This window comes from Cotesia glomerata, unplaced genomic scaffold, assembly GCF_020080835.1.
Source record: "Cotesia glomerata isolate CgM1 unplaced genomic scaffold, MPM_Cglom_v2.3 scaffold_15, whole genome shotgun sequence".
NCBI lineage: Eukaryota > Metazoa > Arthropoda > Insecta > Hymenoptera > Braconidae > Cotesia > Cotesia glomerata.
Genome location: NW_025401886.1, coordinates 113,094 through 132,081, shown reverse-complemented (window position 1 = coordinate 132,081; position 18,988 = coordinate 113,094). Strand labels below are relative to the sequence as shown.

The 18,988-nt window shown below is 29.2% G+C and overlaps 2 protein-coding genes across 2 annotated transcripts; one reads left to right on the top strand and one right to left on the bottom strand.

Moving 5' to 3' along the window:
* The first annotated feature begins 792 nt into the window (after positions 1-792).
* On the top strand, positions 793-14,541 carry LOC123273877. The gene is made up of 5 exons (XM_044741357.1): positions 793-953; positions 12,735-12,817; positions 13,469-13,802; positions 14,035-14,301; positions 14,405-14,541. Exons 3-5 carry the CDS (start codon positions 13,475-13,477, stop codon positions 14,485-14,487), a joined length of 678 nt encoding a protein of 225 aa, XP_044597292.1. The 5' UTR covers positions 793-953; positions 12,735-12,817; positions 13,469-13,474; the 3' UTR covers positions 14,488-14,541.
* LOC123273874 lies at positions 9,406-10,292 on the bottom strand. The gene is made up of 2 exons (XM_044741353.1): positions 10,081-10,292; positions 9,406-9,832 (listed from the first exon to the last, which is right to left on the bottom strand). Exons 1-2 carry the CDS (start codon positions 10,182-10,184, stop codon positions 9,433-9,435), a joined length of 504 nt encoding a protein of 167 aa, XP_044597288.1. The 5' UTR covers positions 10,185-10,292; the 3' UTR covers positions 9,406-9,432.
* Positions 14,542-18,988: the final 4,447 nt, after the last annotated feature.

The following is an 18,988-nucleotide window of genomic DNA, read 5'->3' as shown; positions in this document are numbered from 1 at the left end:
TGGCAAAGCGAGCGATTACCTATTTGTTACCTATAATTTACTCTGCAAATAGACGTCAAAACTTGCTGTACAAATATTTCCGTCAAATTGTAGTAAAGTTGAAAGGAAATTTAACTACAAGTTTGATTTTTAACTTGTATTCAAGTTGCGGTCGTAGATTTCCGTCAATTTGCTTACAACTGTTGTTGAGTGAAGAATTACCGCTAACTTGATGTATAAATTAACCGTAACTGCTGGAAGTCAACACTTACTGAGAAAGCGCTGGCTATCAGGGTAAATTAGCATCTCTATTTGGAAGATAGTACAGTCGACGCTCTCTGTATTGGACCTCTCTGTATTTGACCGCTCTCTGTATTTGACCACATTCTTCCTCTGTATTTGACGATTTTACACAGCTCTTATGGACAAGGACGAGTCAAATACAGAGAATGGTCCTGTACGGGCGAGTCAAATACAAAGAGCGTTGACTGTAAGTTACCGACTCATAAGTTTTGTAATAATAATAATAATTATTATTATCATCATCATCAAGACAAGTCGAGCGCATGCGGAATCATAATTATTTAAAATATGAATCACATCATAAATTAAAAATTAAATTTCTCGTAAGTACGTGGCTTCTTATGAGGTCGTAGTTAAATACAAAAAAAAAATATTTCAATAAAATTTTATTTCTGAATATAGAAGCAATACTTGTATCACCGATCAATTGGAAACTGAAGCATATTTAAAAAAATTTTTTTGTGAGTAATTTGAAAAATTATATTTATCTTAATGAAAATAAAAGTTTTTGTTAAATTCATCTAAATTTCTAACCGGATATTTGGTAATATTTTCATGTGTCATATTTCAAAGATCACCAAGTGCGAACTTATGTGTATCTACTAGGGTGTGTCAATTCGGGGCGACTTTTTTTTTTTCAACGAAAAAACAGGTTGAAAACTTGCATGAAGGTGAGAACAGAAGCCTGTTCAAAGCAGAGCTCTTAATATTAATATTTAGAGGTTGTCTGTCCTTAATTTTCCAGTTCCCATTTAAATAACATGGGAAAAAAATTCTTTTTTTTGTTTATTTTTTGAGATCGGCATACGCACCTCATATAAATAAGTCCATAGCATATTCTTGTGGAGAATTCAACGCTTTACAAAAAAGGTCTCTTACACTTTTATCATAGAGATAGCCATTCTAAAGATATTAAAACGTAAACTTCTAAATGTATAAAATTTTAACTATTTTAATAAATATATAAATATATAAAATTTTAACAAGTATTAAACTGATACAAATTAATTTATCACTGTCTTAAAAATTATTTTTATATGTAAAATTGGTTCTGATGCGCTAACATTTTCATAATGCTAAAAGAAAAATTACTCATGTATCAAATTTTTTTCTTCTTCATTTCATTTACGGTAAGAAAATCATGATCCGAGTTGAATAAATTTAATCTTTAAAAAGTTTCATGAAATTATCAATTTATTACTCTACCTGGAGAGAAAAGAAAAGTTTGGAAAATCCAAAAATGCACGTCTCATAACGCTCATTTATCACAAAAAAATCTGGAAAACGGTTGAACCTAAGGCCATCCCAGCAACTTCCGCTAATTCTATATCTAAGCGCTTAATATTGCATTTATGAAGTTTTTGAGCTCTTCAAATCGAAAGTCTGATAAAAGTTTCAAAGAACACTATTTCTTGAACTTTTGAACCGATCAATCAACCAGTCAACCCATTTTCACGTTCTTGGCAACGATCGACGTGGTTTTGTAGACTCCGAAAATTATTTTATTTCATCAAAAACAATCCAAAAGAAATGTAGACGTTATGTTAAAAAAAAACATTTTCTTCTAGGTACCTAACAATTGCAAATATTTTACAAAATAAAACATACAATCATTTAAAAAATGTACAAAGACAAAAGGTTTATAAAATTGATTCAAGCTTTTGTTCTAGTGAAAATGATTTAAATAATGGGAGAAAATTATTATAAACTATTATAAATATTTCCAGCTTGCATTTTTCCGGATCAAAATTTTTGGCGAAAAAACAGCGAAAGGATGCATTTGTAAAATGGCATCTGCACTGATGACCAAAAATGTTGAAAAAAATTACTCTGGTACTGAGAAAAAAATAAAAGGCGTGGGAAAACTTAATTTTAGCGCAACAGAAACATTTAAGTGCATGGAAGGTATGAAAATGATTTTTATATAATTGTGTTTTTTAATGTATCGAATTATTTATTTATTTTTTTATTGCAGATGTAGTAAAAGAGAAACTTGGTGACTGTGAAGATTGCAAAAATTTTGCCGGAAAAGTTGGCCGGTGGTTGTCAGGGCAAGGAGATCGAGAACAGGGTCGAAAACAAAGATCCTTATCTTTATAATCTATTTAATATAATAATCCTTATCTTTATAATCTATTTAATATAATAATATTACAATAACATTATTATTAAAATAATTAATATTAATATAATTATATTAATATAATTATAATTAATATAAAATTAATATTAAAATTAACATTAAAATTATTAATACATAATAATCCTTATAAAAATAATGAAGCAATAATAATAATAATAATAATAATAATTTCAAAGTGAAATATAAAGTGTAAGTGATTAATTATAATAATAACTGTTATTACAGCAATCAGCGATTGACGGACAAACGATTAAAATCATAATTGGCGCCGAACAGCTTGAAATTAGTAGACCGATAGTAGAAAAAATATTTCCCATAGAGGAAAGTACCACGGGGCCTAGCTTGGCCCAGCCTTGGCTCAACTATGTAAAACTCTGGGCCAAGCTTGTAAGCCAGGCTTGGCCCAGTCCTGGTTGAAGTCTGGGATGATAACGATGGGCCAAGCTGGTTACCAGGACTGGCCAGGACCTGGTTACCAGGACTGGCTCACGCCTGGTTACCAGGGCTGAGCCATAGTTAATTTTCAAGTCTGGCCCATGCCATTTGATAAAAAATGATAAAAAAGAATTATTGGAATGTTATTTTTTTATTTTATTTTGTAAGTAAAGTAAATTCAAACCTAACTGTTGCTAATTATAAGAAATAAAGTGTGAAAATCGTATCCGTTCTTCTAATCGAGATTCGAACCCGAGCCGCGCGCTTGCCAAACCGATAACTAACCCCTACACCGTACGACCGATAAGTTGATGCACATCTTATTATTCTGATAAGCTAAATCTATATAGTGACGAAGTGTGACGGTTTATTATTTATATAATTTATGTTATTTAATATTGTGTTTCGATGAAAATTAACTATTTTTTACAAATGTTTATTATAGTTAAAAAAAATCAAAGAGTCAAGTTGTTATATTACTTTAAACTTTGTACATCGTTCGGTATATTTTTAATATCTTATGATAAATTTTCATGTTTAAAATTATCAATATTAAAAATTCAACTGTAAATTATTATATTTTAATTTTTTTAAGACTACATCAATTTTGACGATATGCAATTGTCTTGGTTAAATAATAAATTTTAAATTTTAGAATTTGTTAGCAAATATTCGTTTAACAATAAATGTTTACTGTTTAAAATTCTATTACTTAATGATTTATTAAGTTTGAATTTCCCATTGAATGGCTAAGGCTAGATTACCCAATTCTGGCTCAAGTCTTGGTTGCCATTGAACGCCCATGGCTACAAAGAAAAAAAAATTTACTTAAATCAAGTAAATAATTTTTAAGAATTTCATCTTCTTGATTTGAGTAGAAAAATTCTTAAACTAAGAAATTTTTCTCGATTTAAGTAAATTTTATTTAATTAAAGAATTTTTCGTTTTGATTGAAGACAATTAAACTCTTCAAAGTTATTTTCTTGGTTCAAGAATTTTTCTCTTGAATTAAGTTAATTTTTTTTTTTCAGTGTAGGTTTCCCAATCTTGGCTAACCCTTGGGTAATCATTGTGGCCGTGACTGGGTGACCCAGTTCTGGCCCAGGCTCGGGTAATAATTGGGCCGACCAAGGCGTGGTTGCCCAGTCTTGGCCCGAGCTTGAGTCACCGATGAATCGCCAAGGCTAGGTTAGCCAGTCTTGGCACAAGCTTGGATAATTATTGGCATGGCCGAGGCTGGGTTAACCAGTGTTGGCCCACGCTTGGGTCGCCAATGAATGGCCAAGGCTGAGTTAGCCAGTCTTGGCCCAAGGTTGGGTAATCATTGGCATGGCCGAGGCTGGGTTAAACAGCCTGGCCCACTCATGGGCCAATACAGGTACGCCGAAGCTAGGTTTCCCAGTACTGGCCCAAGCCTGGCCCCTTTGTCAACTCTGGGGGTTTCCTGCATGGGTTGGCGCATTACTGTTTGCCGTTAATGGGCCGATAGTTCAAATGATGTCTGGCTCATTGCTGGTTGCCATCAATGGGCCGATAATTCAAATTATGTCTGGCCCATTGCTGGTTGCCATCAATGGCCCAATAGTTTAATGCCATTAATGGGCCGTGGTTATCATGCCAACTGTAAGCCGTTTATTGGCCATTGAAAATTGCCATTACAGTGCCATTAATCGACATTCTTGGCCCAGCAATGGCCCAGTCTAGCGCCGATTTCAAAACTTTGTATGGGAACGGCCGTGGCTACACAGAAAAAAAATTTACTTAAATCAAGTAAATAATTTTTAAGAATTTCATCTTCTTGATTTGAGTAAAAAAATTCTTAAACGAACAAATTTTTCTTGGTTTAAGTAAATTTTATTTAATTAAAGAATTTTTCGTTTTGATTGAAAACAATTAAACTCTTCAAAGTTATTTTCTTGGTTCAAGAATTTTTCTCTTGAATCAAGTTAATTCTTTTTTCAGTGTAGGTTTCCCAATCTTGGCTAACCCTTGGGTAATCATTGTGGCCATGACTGGGGGACCTAGTTCTGGCCCAGGCTCGGGTAATAATTGGGCCGACTAAGGCTTGGTTGCCCAGTCTTGGCCCAAACTTGGGTAATCATTGGCATGGCCGAAGCTGGGTTAAACAGCTTGGCCCACGCATGGGCCAATACAGGTACGCCGAAGCTAGGTTTCCCAGTACTGGCCCAAGCCTGGGCCCTTTGTCAACTCTGGGGGTTTCCTGCACGGGAAGTCGTAAAAACAAGACCTATAAGGCAATAGTTGAAACTACGCGTAGATTTATCCGGGTTTCGAAAAATCTAGAAAACGCGATGACGCTGGTTTTCGACAACGTACTCTTGGGCTACCTTGCATTTTTTTTTATTTAATTTAACTATGAGTCCCATACAATCGTTGATGTTGTTAACCCTATATAAACCACCCGAAAATAATTTTTAGGCAGTTCGATTTTGACCAAGATACCAAGATACCACTGGTTAGCTCCGCGTCGATCGGCTCCGGGCAAATAATTCTTTCGGAAGCACATCAGACTCCGTAAATATACGAGTCAGTGCCTTGCTCGTGATTAAGTTACACTTAATACCACTAACGAGGTAAATTCATTCGACGATTTGATATTTGCCATAATTATATTCCCATTTTTTTTCTTTTGTTTCAATTTTATTAATTTTTCCGCCGTTGAGCGTTGACTTTTCCCGCGTGAATCGCGAATTGTACTATTTTCCGCCAAGAGAGCGTTGATTTTTCCGCGTGAATCGCGAAGGTTATTATTTTCCACCGAAGAGCGTCGATTAGTTATAAATATTTTACCACGTAAAATCGCAAAATTTCATTTATTTAATTATTTTCGCAGAAGCGTCGATTATATTTTTAAAATTAATTATCTCAATTACTTAACTTCTCCAGGATACCCGAGATATGGTGATTCGGTAGTAAATAATACCCATAGAAGGTGAAAGGCCCATAAAACTTGGGCCAGTCTTTAAAGAGCAGACTTCCAGGGTAAGCGTACAAACATTATTTTTAAACTTATCTTTTATATCTAATATTTATGTTCATTTTATGACTATTTTATTTACCATTAATATTTGTAAACCCAAATTTGTAACTCACTAACTGGTTTGTCTCAATAAATTCAAATAACAGAATGAAATTCTTCACTGAGAAAACGGTTTGTTTGACTCAAATGCACAGATTTATTTGAAATGAATCAAAAATATTAATTTAATGTTAACAAATTTCTTTTATTTAAATATATATTACTTTGAATCAAATACTACTTCGTTTCGGTTTATTTAATTGAATCGACTCATTTATTTCATTCAAATAAAGATTTGTTAACTATTAACAAATCTCGCTTCAAGTAAATTACGCTTGGTGTCGCTATTTTTGAATGTAAGCTAGAGTATTGTTTATATTTGACTTTTTTTGTGACCAACCACTATTTCTTTTATATTTATTTTATTATAATATTAATTTACCTATTGATCTTGAAAAAATTTTATTTTTTCCGGTTGTGACTTACTATTTTTTTTTTTTTCATTAAAATTTTTTTTTATTTTCATGCAGTTATTGGAACGAAAAAAAAATTTCTTAACCTAAAATCCGTGTTGTTTAGTAATAATTTTGGGAGCCAGAAACGTCCTCTTGTGGAATATGGAACGAAAAACGATATAAATAAAATTGAGAAAGAAAGGCGAGGAAATTTACCGTAAAATAGCTATTAGAGTGAATGAAATTAAGAACTTAATATCTTTCGAGACAATCATCCATTAATGACATTAAATATTCGAAAATTACATCACGATTGAAATTTCGATTAAATGACATATTGTTCGAAAAAAATTTTTAAAATATGTATTACTGATCGAAAATTTAATGACAAAATTGATTGCTGACGACTGTTGATAATGTAAATTTTACGTCAGCTGAATTGGTAAAACAGAAATCTCCAAATGAAACAGAGAGAGTGCGTAGCTTCTGGCTCTAATAATTCAAGTGTTGGAAAATTAATTTATAGAAAACATTACAATAATAACTTATTTTTGCAAATAAAATAATGTTATAAAAATTATATTATATTTATGATCACTAATTAAAAATTATTATTCAATAAAATGATTTATTATTAAAAATAAAATAAAGTTCAGTAGTTATTGTTTTTCTTTATTTAATATTACAAACCGTTAATTATAAGATTATAATAATTATCATTGAATAATATTATTTATTATAAAAAATTAAATAAAGTACAGATAATTGTTTTTGTCTTTTTTTTTTTTTAGTATTACAAGTTACTTTTAATGAAAACATTTTATCAAGTTTTTTTTTTTATTTTGTACTCAACTTTTTTTTTCAATAGATAGATAATAGATATTAATTTTTATTTATTTATTATTAGATTTAATAAAATTTACTTTATATTTTTTTTTGTATTAATTTTAAAAAACGGTTAATGATAAAAAGGGTTAATTTTGATTATATTTTCTTATGGAAAGTAGCCTTTTTCAAATCTCACTTCGTGGTCGCAGGCAGGACATCTTGAAGCACCGCTTGCAGTGATTTCATCGCAACAATGTTGACAAAAACGGATGTGTAAGCATGGTACACACACAATTGATATCTCCCTTACATTACACTGCTCGCAGATCATTAAAACGCTGCCGTCAAAATTTTGCCGAAATTGACCTTGTCCAAATCGGACAGGCAGATTACAAAAAGGACATTGAATATTCCTATTTCCTGCTGCATTTTTTATGTTCACGGAACATTCTCCACACATTTGAGTGTGTAGACAGGGAAGACAAACAATCTTAACCGGATTCAAGCCACAAACAGCGCACCGCATTCCGGGAACCTCTTCGTTCAAATTCAGATCTATAAAAAAAAATGAAAAGAAACGTAAATAAAACATCAGCAATTAATGAAGATAAAGTCATTGTTGATCAACTAACACTAATTAAGGAGAGTCTAGTGGCAACGATAATATAGCATATATAGTGTAGAAAAAAAAGTATGTTGATTTATTATCAACTTCGCACAGATTCTCCTCAATAAATTTAACTCTTATGAATAATAGTTTATTATTACCATCTTCGATGATGATTAATTGCTGTGCAAGCATTAATTCATCATTGAAAATTAATCCGTTGCAGTATTCCTCTTGCAGATGCATGATTCTAACTAAAAAGTTATCCGCAGAAAGTTTACTTCGATTCAGCAGTGTCCACAATCGGCGTAATAATGTTTTTTTGATACATGAATTGTTAGCTCGAGGGAATCGATTAATTGTTGCTGTTGGATTCTGCTGGAGCTTATTCAAATCCACTTTCATGGTATTCATGTACAAAATATATTTCTCTGGAACAATAAAAAATTCAAAATAACTTTCGAATTCTTTGCGCTCGAAAATTGCAGAGATAGCCTACTAACTAAATCAATTATTTTTCTCAAGTTTATTTTTCTTTTTTTTTTTTTTTTTTTTTTTAACTTACTCATGAAATCCCAAATGGTAGGATTAACTCCTACACGGTTTTGTAGATCTTGTTTTGCCAAAATCCCGGCATTAGTAAATGCATCAGGAGAATTAAAAAAATTTACCAACTCTGTTCGATTAATACACCCATTTTCGATGTAATTAATAAAAGCTTGCAGCGCCAGACGATTTGGAGGACTTAAAGCGGCGACCGACTGATTAAACGCATCGGCTACCATGTCTTCAGGAAGTAGCGTAAGCGCCATGATTCTCATAAAAAATTCTTTTTGATCAATATCGTGAAAATCAACACCATGATTAATTGCTTGCTGATAAATCATCTATAAAAAAAATCGATATTAACGTAAAACTTTTTTTATTTAATTTAAGGATGTTCATGCGTGAAAAAATGATATTTTAGAATGTTGACAAATTTAAGTATGTGATAATTGTCCATAAAAAATTTTAAACTCTTCGTCGATAATTTCAAAAAGCTATTAACAATTCACAAATAAAAATTTAAGATAGAGTGAACATAAGAGAACAGTATTTTTTTTTGTATTTAAAATTATATTAATTATATTATTAAAGCTTTATTATCTACTAGTCAATACTATGAAAAATAATAGTTAAATATATTATTTGATTCATACAGTTTACTTAATTGTATTAAAACAGTAGTATTAACAAATAATTAAAATCTACTTACACGGCCAAAACTGTCATATGTACTAATAACTTCAGCTTGTGGAAAAGCGCTTCGCAAACAATTTTTGAAGCATAAATCCGTATAAATACGTCTAACATTTCCATCTACTAAAAATGATTGACGGAGTTGATTGAATACTTCAAAAACCACGTCTGCATTCATGTCTTTCCAAAAAATGGTAATCACCGGAAAAGCCTGTAAAATATCAATTTTACAATAAACAAATTTATTAATTATTAAGAAATGTATCACATCAAATAAAAAACAGTAATATATTATATAAAGTATATAATTACCGTCGTGCTATTGTAGGAAATGAAAAGAAAAAGAAAGTTGATAGATTTCTGTAATAGAAGAAGAGATAAGAAAGAAAGATTTTAATGAAGATCATTTGAAATCGATAGCATTTAAAAGCTTTAAACCCAATAAGAAATGAAAATATAAATTACTAACATTATTATTGTATTTGGCAACAATACTGCTTATTAAACGCGTATTATTCACTTGTGGGAGGACATTTGTAGTTGTCGTAATGAAGAAAGTATCAAACGCAAACTCTGCAATCAACTCCGGATCTCCGATAATTAGAGCGTCATCCTGCAGGGCTGAAAAGTTGAGCGAATAACCACGGTAGTACTCGCGTAACTGATGATAATGTGGATTATTGAGAGTATTAATTAAATCAACGTAACTCTCCACATCATCTGGAATAAATCTGTGACGAGAATTGGCCATCAGCCTGTGTACGCTTTGAAACGGTTCACTAGCCACAACTAGGTCCGGAAAACTAAAACATAATTAATAGAATAATCAATCAATTTATCAATATCATGTTATAGGTGCTATAAGGACCTATATTGTCAGGAAGCCATAAAGGTATAAAAAAAAATATTTTTCTAAGCATAAAAATATTCAAATTAAAAAAAAAATTTATTTCAAATACTGTCATGGCTCTGGGTCTCTACGGCGTCTGATATTTATACACCTTTAACGAGATATAAAATTGAACAAAATATAAATAAAAATTCAGCTTACTTAGCAGCCACCTCATTGTAAATTGTGAGCAAAGGTAAAAAAGACTGACGGGCTGAAGCCGTTAGCTCGACTTTAAATCTCTGACTAAGTCGATTTTGCTGCATGACTCTGTGAGAGTGGTTTTTAGAAAGAATAATAGGGTCATTCCCTTGTTTTATTCCTCGAGCTGGACATCGAGCCTTCAAGCGTAAGCGGCAATGCAAATATCTATAAAAAATTGAAAAAAATAATTAATTATCGATGTTTATTGAGTATTATTATGTTCAGGGAAAAAAATTATATGTAAAATGACAATTGTCACATCATAATCCTGGAACCAGACTTTCAAAATTTTTACTTTCATAATTTTTATTTAAAAATTTACTATTTACGTAACAAATTTTTAATTTTTTATCATAAAAATGCATCTAAAAGTACTGAAATTAGCAGACGTGGAACAATTTTTAAAATTATTTTATAAATTTAATCACAACCGAAAAAAAACTTTTTTTTTTTAATTGTAAAACATATCGTAATAATCTGAGAAATATTAATTGAAAGAAAATTTAAGAATTTAAATAAATTTTTAATTTTTACCTTCGTCCATGCAAATTTCTTTCAACAAAATAAGAATGACCATTCTCTTCGATTACGTGGGTCATTTTTTTTAGGTGAAAATTAAAACAATATGTTTTTGAATTTAACTTTTATTATTTCTTTTTCTTCTCAAACTTTTTTTTAATTTTATGCACAAATAAAATAAAATTAGTCTTTATTATAATCAATTATTATCATGACGCTTAGTCAACGCAGTTAGCAAGAATGTAGCGAACGAAACAAATGCCGGTAGGTTTTTGTTTCTCTGTTAAGCTTCACTTAGCCGCCTAGCGATGCTCGTGGATTAAGAGTGAGTTCGTTGTAAAAATACGCACTTTATTATTATATTATATATATATAATTTTCTGAACCAACAATTTAGATGTCATTTTCATGAATAAAGTTTAGGATTGATTTACATATTTATACATCTAGAAAAAATTAAAGATAGACGATATTGAACTTAAGGGTTTCGTAAATAATTTTAAATAAATTCAATTAATTAAATTTATATAGTGTTTATTACAGTGTTACATTATACAATTCAGTGTTACAATATTTATTACAGTGTTGTTACAGTTAATTATCGAAAAAAAAAAAAAAAATATGTTTCAATTTGGTAGAAATAAAAATAAAACGACGCCAATTTTTTATAATGGTTATTGTTATTCACAAGTAGGTGTTTCAGATAATAATATGTAAGTAAAATTAATTTTCTTATATTTTGTAATAATTACATATCGATTGTAGTTTTTTAAATTAAATATTTTAATAATTTAATTGTTTTAATAGATACCTTGAATGCCATGAAAAGAGTAGACAGAGATGTTCAGCTCGAGGAGTGAAGAATAGTGAATCCCCAGTTGTTTCTCTGACAAAAGATCATAATCATGGACAAAATTATGATACTGAATTAATTTACAACTTTATCATTCAGTAACCTCTTCTACACATGATTTACGCATTATTTACAACGAAATTAGTATTAGGTATAATTTTTTTTGTCACAGATAATAAATTTTTAATTGTTCAGATAATTTTCAGGTTTCAAAAGCATTAATAATAATGATACTGAAATTAGCTAACATCTGTTAGTTGTTTAAATTTTCGGAGCAAATTAATTACGAAAAAAGAATATTTTTAAAAATTTGTACTTTTACTTTTTTTTTTCTTTAATTTACAAATGTAGAATTTTTGTACTGAATTGTTTTTCATAATAATTTAATTGACATAAAAGTGTAAGAAATTGTTATGCTTGTCAATTTCAGTTTTACTAATAATACTGAAGTCAGCAGACACCTGACAGCTTACACTATTTGTATAATAAATAAACTATGATGAAAAAGAATATTTCATTAAATTCAATCGTTATTAAAATCTAAAAAAATTGTCAGATATCTAATACTAATAATTATATTTTTGCAGACATTCACGAGCATCTGCATTAGTCCCATATATTAGCATCACGAGAACAATGCAAGGATGGCGCAGAAGCAATTGTCCTCCAGTACCGAGGACAATGGAAGAATACGTTCAGCTGTTAAACTCACCGCGATGGAGATTTTGTTTTATTTCTAATTCAAGTAATATAAGTGCTGTTAATATAAATGGAACCGATGGATCAGTAGCTACAATATTTATAGATGCGACTTTGCTGCAAAATTTTATTAGAGTAAATCTTTACGTCGATGCAACATATAAAGTGTGCCCAAGAAAGCCGTACAAAAAAATTTAGCAATTTTTTACCATAATGGCGTCTTTTGATGATACAGTAAGTATTTTTTTCCTAAATTTATTTTTATTTTTATTTATCATTCTCGTTACAAAAAATTCTATAGAGGTGCGTATAGCACCTGTGCATAGAACGAGTACATATTTATTTATATAAATTTCTTTTGTATAATCACTTACATATAGTAATTAGTAAATTTTGTTGATTTCCTTTAATACTGACAATTTTTAGGTTCTTCCAGTGGCTTGGAGTTTCATGTCACGTAAAAGTAAACCCTGTTACTATTCAGTAGTGAATCATTTTAAGCAAGTAGCACCACACCTACAAGTTTTATCTGTCACAACAGATTTTGAAGTCGGTTTAAGGAGTGTATTTCGTACATTGTATCCAAACGCCGTTTTGAAGGGTTGCTATTTTCACTTTGTCCAGGTGAGCACGTTAGGTAGAATGACCAATCAATAGTAATGTCTTCTAATCATTTTGTACAAAAAAACATATTAATGCATTAATTTAATTTAATTTACTTTACAAAATACTAAAATTAGTTGATATTGTAATAATTTTGCAATTAATAGTATATTGTATAACAGACTAGCCTGTATTTTTTCAGTAGCTACTAAAAAATACTAAATAGGGATATATAATATTATGTATTAAACTTACTATCAATATTTATAATTTTATTCAATCTAATAGTTCTATATATTATTTAACAAATATTTACATTCTTAAAACAATAAAAATGAAGCTTAAATAACTATTTTAAATATTGCTTTATAAAATGTGAACTATCCTAGTTGACAGAAAATCAATTAATTTTTTTTTTGTAATAAAGTAAATTAAAAGTTTTTTTTCATGTATTGCAAACAATTAAAATTTTCTGAAAGGCTTTTATTGCCATAAAAATTATTTTAAAATACCACTCATTGAATAGCCACTGAAAGTGAAACATAATAACCACAAAGTAAAACAAATCTGATTAATAAATACATTAGATAAATAATTATAATTATATTAATAATTGACTTTCATGCAAAGTGTAAGAACTGGAAATTAATATTTACTTTTATCATTTTTCAGGCGTTGATGAAAAAAGCTAAAAAGAAAGGGTTACTGGATGTATTAAATGATTGGGATGATGGAAAAGATTTTTTCCGAGAAATAATTACATTAGCATTATTACCTAGCCATCAAATTATACTTGCCTTCAACTGGTTACTTACTGTGTACAGTGCATTTCAACCAGCATTCTATCAATTTCTTCAGTATTTTCAATCATATTGGTTAGAGACTATTAAACCAGAAAACTTTTCTGTATTTGGGTGTTTAGAAAAAACAAACAATTACGTTGAATCAAACAATCGTCGATTGAATGTAGAGTTTGGTATTCATCCCCGTATTTGGAATTTTACAGGTAATATGTTTTTATTTGTTAATTTTGATTGTTAATTATTTTTTAAATAAAAATTTTGTTAATTTTTAAATAATGCGCTAAAAAAGTTATATTAACATTGGTTTATTTTAGAATTGTGTTTTTATTTATGAAAGTCTAGATTATTTATTACAAGATTTTAATGTCAATAAAGAAATTTTTCATTTTACGGAACATTTAAAAAATATTAAAATTTAACTATTAAAAATTATAGAAAAATTGATGGAGCTGTATGAAAGAAGTAAAATCGAACTGGAATCGATGATGATGGGTCTCCCTGTCAGGAGACAATCTCGATTGAATTATTTAATTGAAGAAGCAGTTTTGATAAGAGCTTGGGACTTATACAATACTAATGTTTTAGATTTCAAACATTTCTTAGAGTGTACAAACAAATTTATAAGAATATTTGACAATGATCGGGGCTTATTATCTGTCGATGAAGTTGATACTTTTATCAATTTTAAAATTCAAATGTACAGTGAGTATATATCACAATTACATTTAAAAATTCCTCTAAGAAAAGTAATTATCCATGCAAAATTTTAATAATTCTAAAACTAATTAAGCTTGTATTTTTCCAGTTGCAATAAATGAAAATTTATATATTGGCATCGATGAAATTGAAAACAATGTTCCAGAACATATTATTTTTATACATGATTAATAAACAACCGATCACTTGTATGATTAATAAACGGTTTGTATTATTAAATAAAAAGAAAAATAATATTTACTATATTTATTTATATTTTATTATATTATTTTATTTATTATATTTTATTGAATGATAATTATTATAATCTCATAATTAACGGTTTGTAATATTAAATAAAGAAAAACAATAACTACTGAACTTTATTTTATTTTTAATAATAAATCATTTTATTGAATAATAATTTTTAATTAGTGATCATAAATATAATATAATTTTTATAACATTATTTTATTTGCAAAAATAAGTTATTATTGTAATGTTTTCTATAAATTAATTTTCCAACACTTGAATTATTAGAGCCAGAAGCTACGCACTCTCTCTGTTTCATTTGGAGATTTCTGTTTTACCAATTCAGCTGACGTAAAATTTACATTATCAACAGTCGTCAGCAATCAATTTTGTCATTAAATTTTCGATCAGTAATACATAATTTTAAAAATTTTTTTCGAACAATATGTCATTTAATCGAAATTTCAATCGTGATGTAATTTTCGAATATTTAATGTCATTAATGGATGATTGTCTCGAAAGATATTAAGTTCTTAATTTCATTCACTCTAATAGCTATTTTACGGTAAATTTCCTCGCCTTTCTTTCTCAATTTTATTTATGTCGTTTTTCGTTCCATATTCCACAAGAGGACGTTTCTGGCTCCCATAATTTTTTTACAGAAAATTTTCAAATGTGTTATTGAATATAAAATTTGTATATTTTATAACAATATTAGTTTATTTTTGTAAAAAAATATACTACTATTACTTATACATAATACTAATAAAAATACTATGATTACTATGATACTGAAGTTAGCCGTCAGCTGTCAATTTTAAAAATTTTATTAACAAATCAATTACAATAAAAAAATGCTTCTAAAAATTTTCACTTATAATTTTTATTAATTTTAACATGTGAAATTTTTTAATTAAAATTTTTTCATAATAATTTTATTGTTATAAAAGTCGAAAAAATTTACAGATGTCTGTTAATTTATAATAATAAAGTTAGTCGACATTTTTTATTTTTTTATTTTGCTTAATGTGTTAAATTAGAACTAAATAATATTTTTTTTTAATTGCTTTTTTTCGAACTTTTTACAAATGAAATTAAAAAAATGCCTATTTTAGCAGTTTTTTAAGCTTGAGAGCTGATTAGTTTTTGAAAACCATTGATTCAGCAGATTAAAATTTATTTAAAAAAAAACATTTTTTGAAAATTTTATTTTCGAGATTACTCAAAATCTATTGGCCCGAATCACCTTAAATATTATAAAATATCTAGGGGCAAAGAAACTCTTTCGATTGCTGTGTGTCCCGTTTGAATCGGTCAAGCCGTTTAAAAGTTATGAGAGGTTTACGTTCATACACACACACACACACACACACACACACACACACACACACACACACACACACACACACACACACACACACCATCGCAAAAATAATCAGGGAAGCTTCCGTAAAATATTTTTTTTAACAAAAAATATAGTAAATAATGCTGTTATTTAACTCGCGACCTAGTTCGTCCTTTACCTATATAATTTTTTCTATAATTCAAAAATTCTAGAATGCGTTTAACTGAAAAATATTCTTTGGTTTTTAAAGTCTAATCAATCCATTGTACCTCCCAAACACTTCGAGAGTTGAAAATGTTGGGGGCCCATTTTGCCCCCAAATATTTTTGGATTTTTAAAATTTTAGGGGCCCATCCCCCCCCCCTTCCTCTACATAAAAATCATACTCAATCTGAATCCAAAAAATTTATTTTATCTCAATAATTTCGATTTTTCATGATTTATTGCAATTATAACTCATATTTTATTAACGTTCCAGTACGCAATAATTTTCAACAACTTCAGATTATATAAAAAACAAAGTAATAAATCTAGCCTTCTCTTCGTCGACACTCACCTGTTCATTACGTTTTTGGTGCGCTTAGAAACGACACGTCACGAATAAACAAACTTTTTTTGTATTTAATTAATTTTGTTTAAATAATTTATTTAATTCGTTTTTGAGTCTAAATTTAAATATTTATTATGAGCAAACGTCTAAACGAAGAGCTGATTGATGAACAGCAATTTTTCGCGGAAAAATTGAGGAAGCATCAGAAGCTGTTAGATGATGTTTAACCGATAGAAAAGACATTTTAATAAAAATTTATAAGAGGAGTTGCGCCTTCGGGCTTGATCGCTCCAACTCGTGAAAAATCGTGTCACACCATGGCTGTCGCTCATGCGCGCCTTGGTTAGCGGGAGAGAAGCCGGCTCACGTGGTCGGCGGCAAGCAGTTGTGCTTGGACGCTTGTACTAGTACGACTACTCTGTGTCAATCGATTTCTGATTTATCACTTATACTACGCATTTACTTGAACACTTAAAATATTCATTAACCCTTCGTTGGTCGCGCTTCACTGCCCGCCATCATTGGTCGCGTGGTTAGGGAATCGTCGCAATGTTAACAGGCGAGACCATCTTTTTCTCGCTTTGCTCTCACGGAGTTCAACGGAACTATCTCTGTCGCACTCCCAACAGCAGAGCAATTGCAGTTTCGATTGGTTTCACGAAACGAATGAAATTTTTGAAAAAAACGCTTTGTGGTGAAATAGTTTATTAAATTATCTATTATCTCTAAAAACGTTTTTTCAAAATTTCCATTCGTTTCGCTAAGCCGATTGAAACTGCAATCACTGGTCTCGGCTGTTAATTTTCTTACAGTGTTGCCAAGTATACTTTTAAGTAAGCGCGGTAAAATTTGAGTTGGTATGAAATAAAAATTAATAATTAGCGCAATAGAACAATGAAATCAAATGGATGATGAAAGTTCCTCATAAATTAATATTTTTTTTATTGAAAAATTACATTTTATAACATTCACATATAATTAAGAATTATACATAAGAACACATAATAAGAACAGAAATTATATATATTAAGAATTATTATTTAAGAATAATGACTTGAAATATTTTTAATGAAAAATTTGTTATAAATTATTATGATATTAGGGGTAGCGGTCACTTGGTAATTTTTTAATTTCATTTAATAAACAAATTTGTTCCGAAAAATTATTTTCAAAAAATTGCTTTTTTTATTTATTAAAAATTTCTACATGTCAATTTTTTGACTCAATTTATTTATTAAAAGAATTCTTAAAATTATCAAATATCTGCTAAATCAATTTTAATTAAATTATTTAATATTTAATTGTAATGTAGTATCGTGACTTTAATTTTAATCATAAACGTTATATTCAAATATTTTATCAGAGAAAAAATACGTACCGGTTTAATACTTTGATGAGTAAAGTATTAAATACTTTTGTAGTCACAGTAGTAATATTATTATTCTTGTGATCCAATCCACGTAATGATATTTATTTATTTATATTTATATTTATATTTATTTATTTATATTTTTATTTTTATATTAAAATTACTTACAATAACATTGCACAAATAAATTAAATAAATAACTTTATGGGACATGCGCATAACAACTATAACAGCTGATGACGGCCATATTGTTTTTATTTATTCAAGTTTCATATAATTGGCAATGCTGCGAATAAAATTTCATGGTCGGGTTTGGTCGCGCTTACGGGGAATCGCCGCGATTCCATGTTCTTACGACATTTATTATTTAATATCTAATTAATAAAAATACCTACAACTTTAAAAACTGTTTAGGTGCATGTTAAATGAATTGAAGAAGGAATAGCTAAATTTTTTAAGGCTGGAAAAAATTAGTTTTTTTTTTATAACGAATTGAAAAAAAAAAGCGGGGAATCGCTCATAGCGCGACCAACGAAGGGTTAAATACTATTAATTTCATTAACTTCAATTACAAATTAAATTCTCAAATCATTAAAAATCATTAGTAACTGTTCAGTGAATTAAATTAATTAAAATTAATAAGTGACGCCACGCGGTCATTACGCGCCATTTCAACAAAGGATTGCATCAGCCACGCGGCTTTAGTCAATCCATAGTTAACACGCAATATTTGTAATAAATTATGTTAAATTCATTGCTAAATATTTAATCATCATTATATCAAATCAAATTTTATCAACTATTCGATTCTGATATCGAATTATCTAATTAGTTCCTACACTAATAATTCTAATCAATCAATCAGTCTCTGCACTGACATTTTACGTCAATTAATTAGTATTTCACTATTAATTGAATCTAGTTAGCTTAAAAGCTAGCGTAAATTCATTAATTCTGAATTAATACCATTTGCTTTTCTAAAGCGGTTGAGCTCACCTCGTTTGTGTTGTTTGCGACGGCAATTTACACATATTTTATCATTCGCACTACACACTTTGCGTTCTTACTTGTACATTTTTTCATTCGAGGAGGTTTTTTCTCAGCCCAACTGAGTTTTCCTCCTCTGGGGATAAATAAATCTTCATTTTATTCCCCAACAAATCGACGTATATTTTAT

Bases quoted from the DNA above. Each gene is read 5' to 3' on its own strand.
- LOC123273877 (XM_044741357.1), top strand. From the start codon at position 13,475: ATGAAAAAAGCTAAAAAGAAAGGGTTACTGGATGTATTAAATGATTGG. The intron at 13,803-14,034 runs GTAATATGTTTT...TAAAAATTATAG, and splicing joins CCGTATTTGGAATTTTACAG to AAAAATTGATGGAGCTGTAT. The intron at 14,302-14,404 runs GTGAGTATATAT...GTATTTTTCCAG, and splicing joins TTTTAAAATTCAAATGTACA to TTGCAATAAATGAAAATTTA.
- LOC123273874 (XM_044741353.1), bottom strand. From the start codon at position 10,184: ATGCAGCAAAATCGACTTAGTCAGAGATTTAAAGTCGAGCTAACGGCT. The intron at 9,833-10,080 runs GTAAGCTGAATT...ATTATGTTTTAG, and splicing joins TACAATGAGGTGGCTGCTAA to TTTTCCGGACCTAGTTGTGG.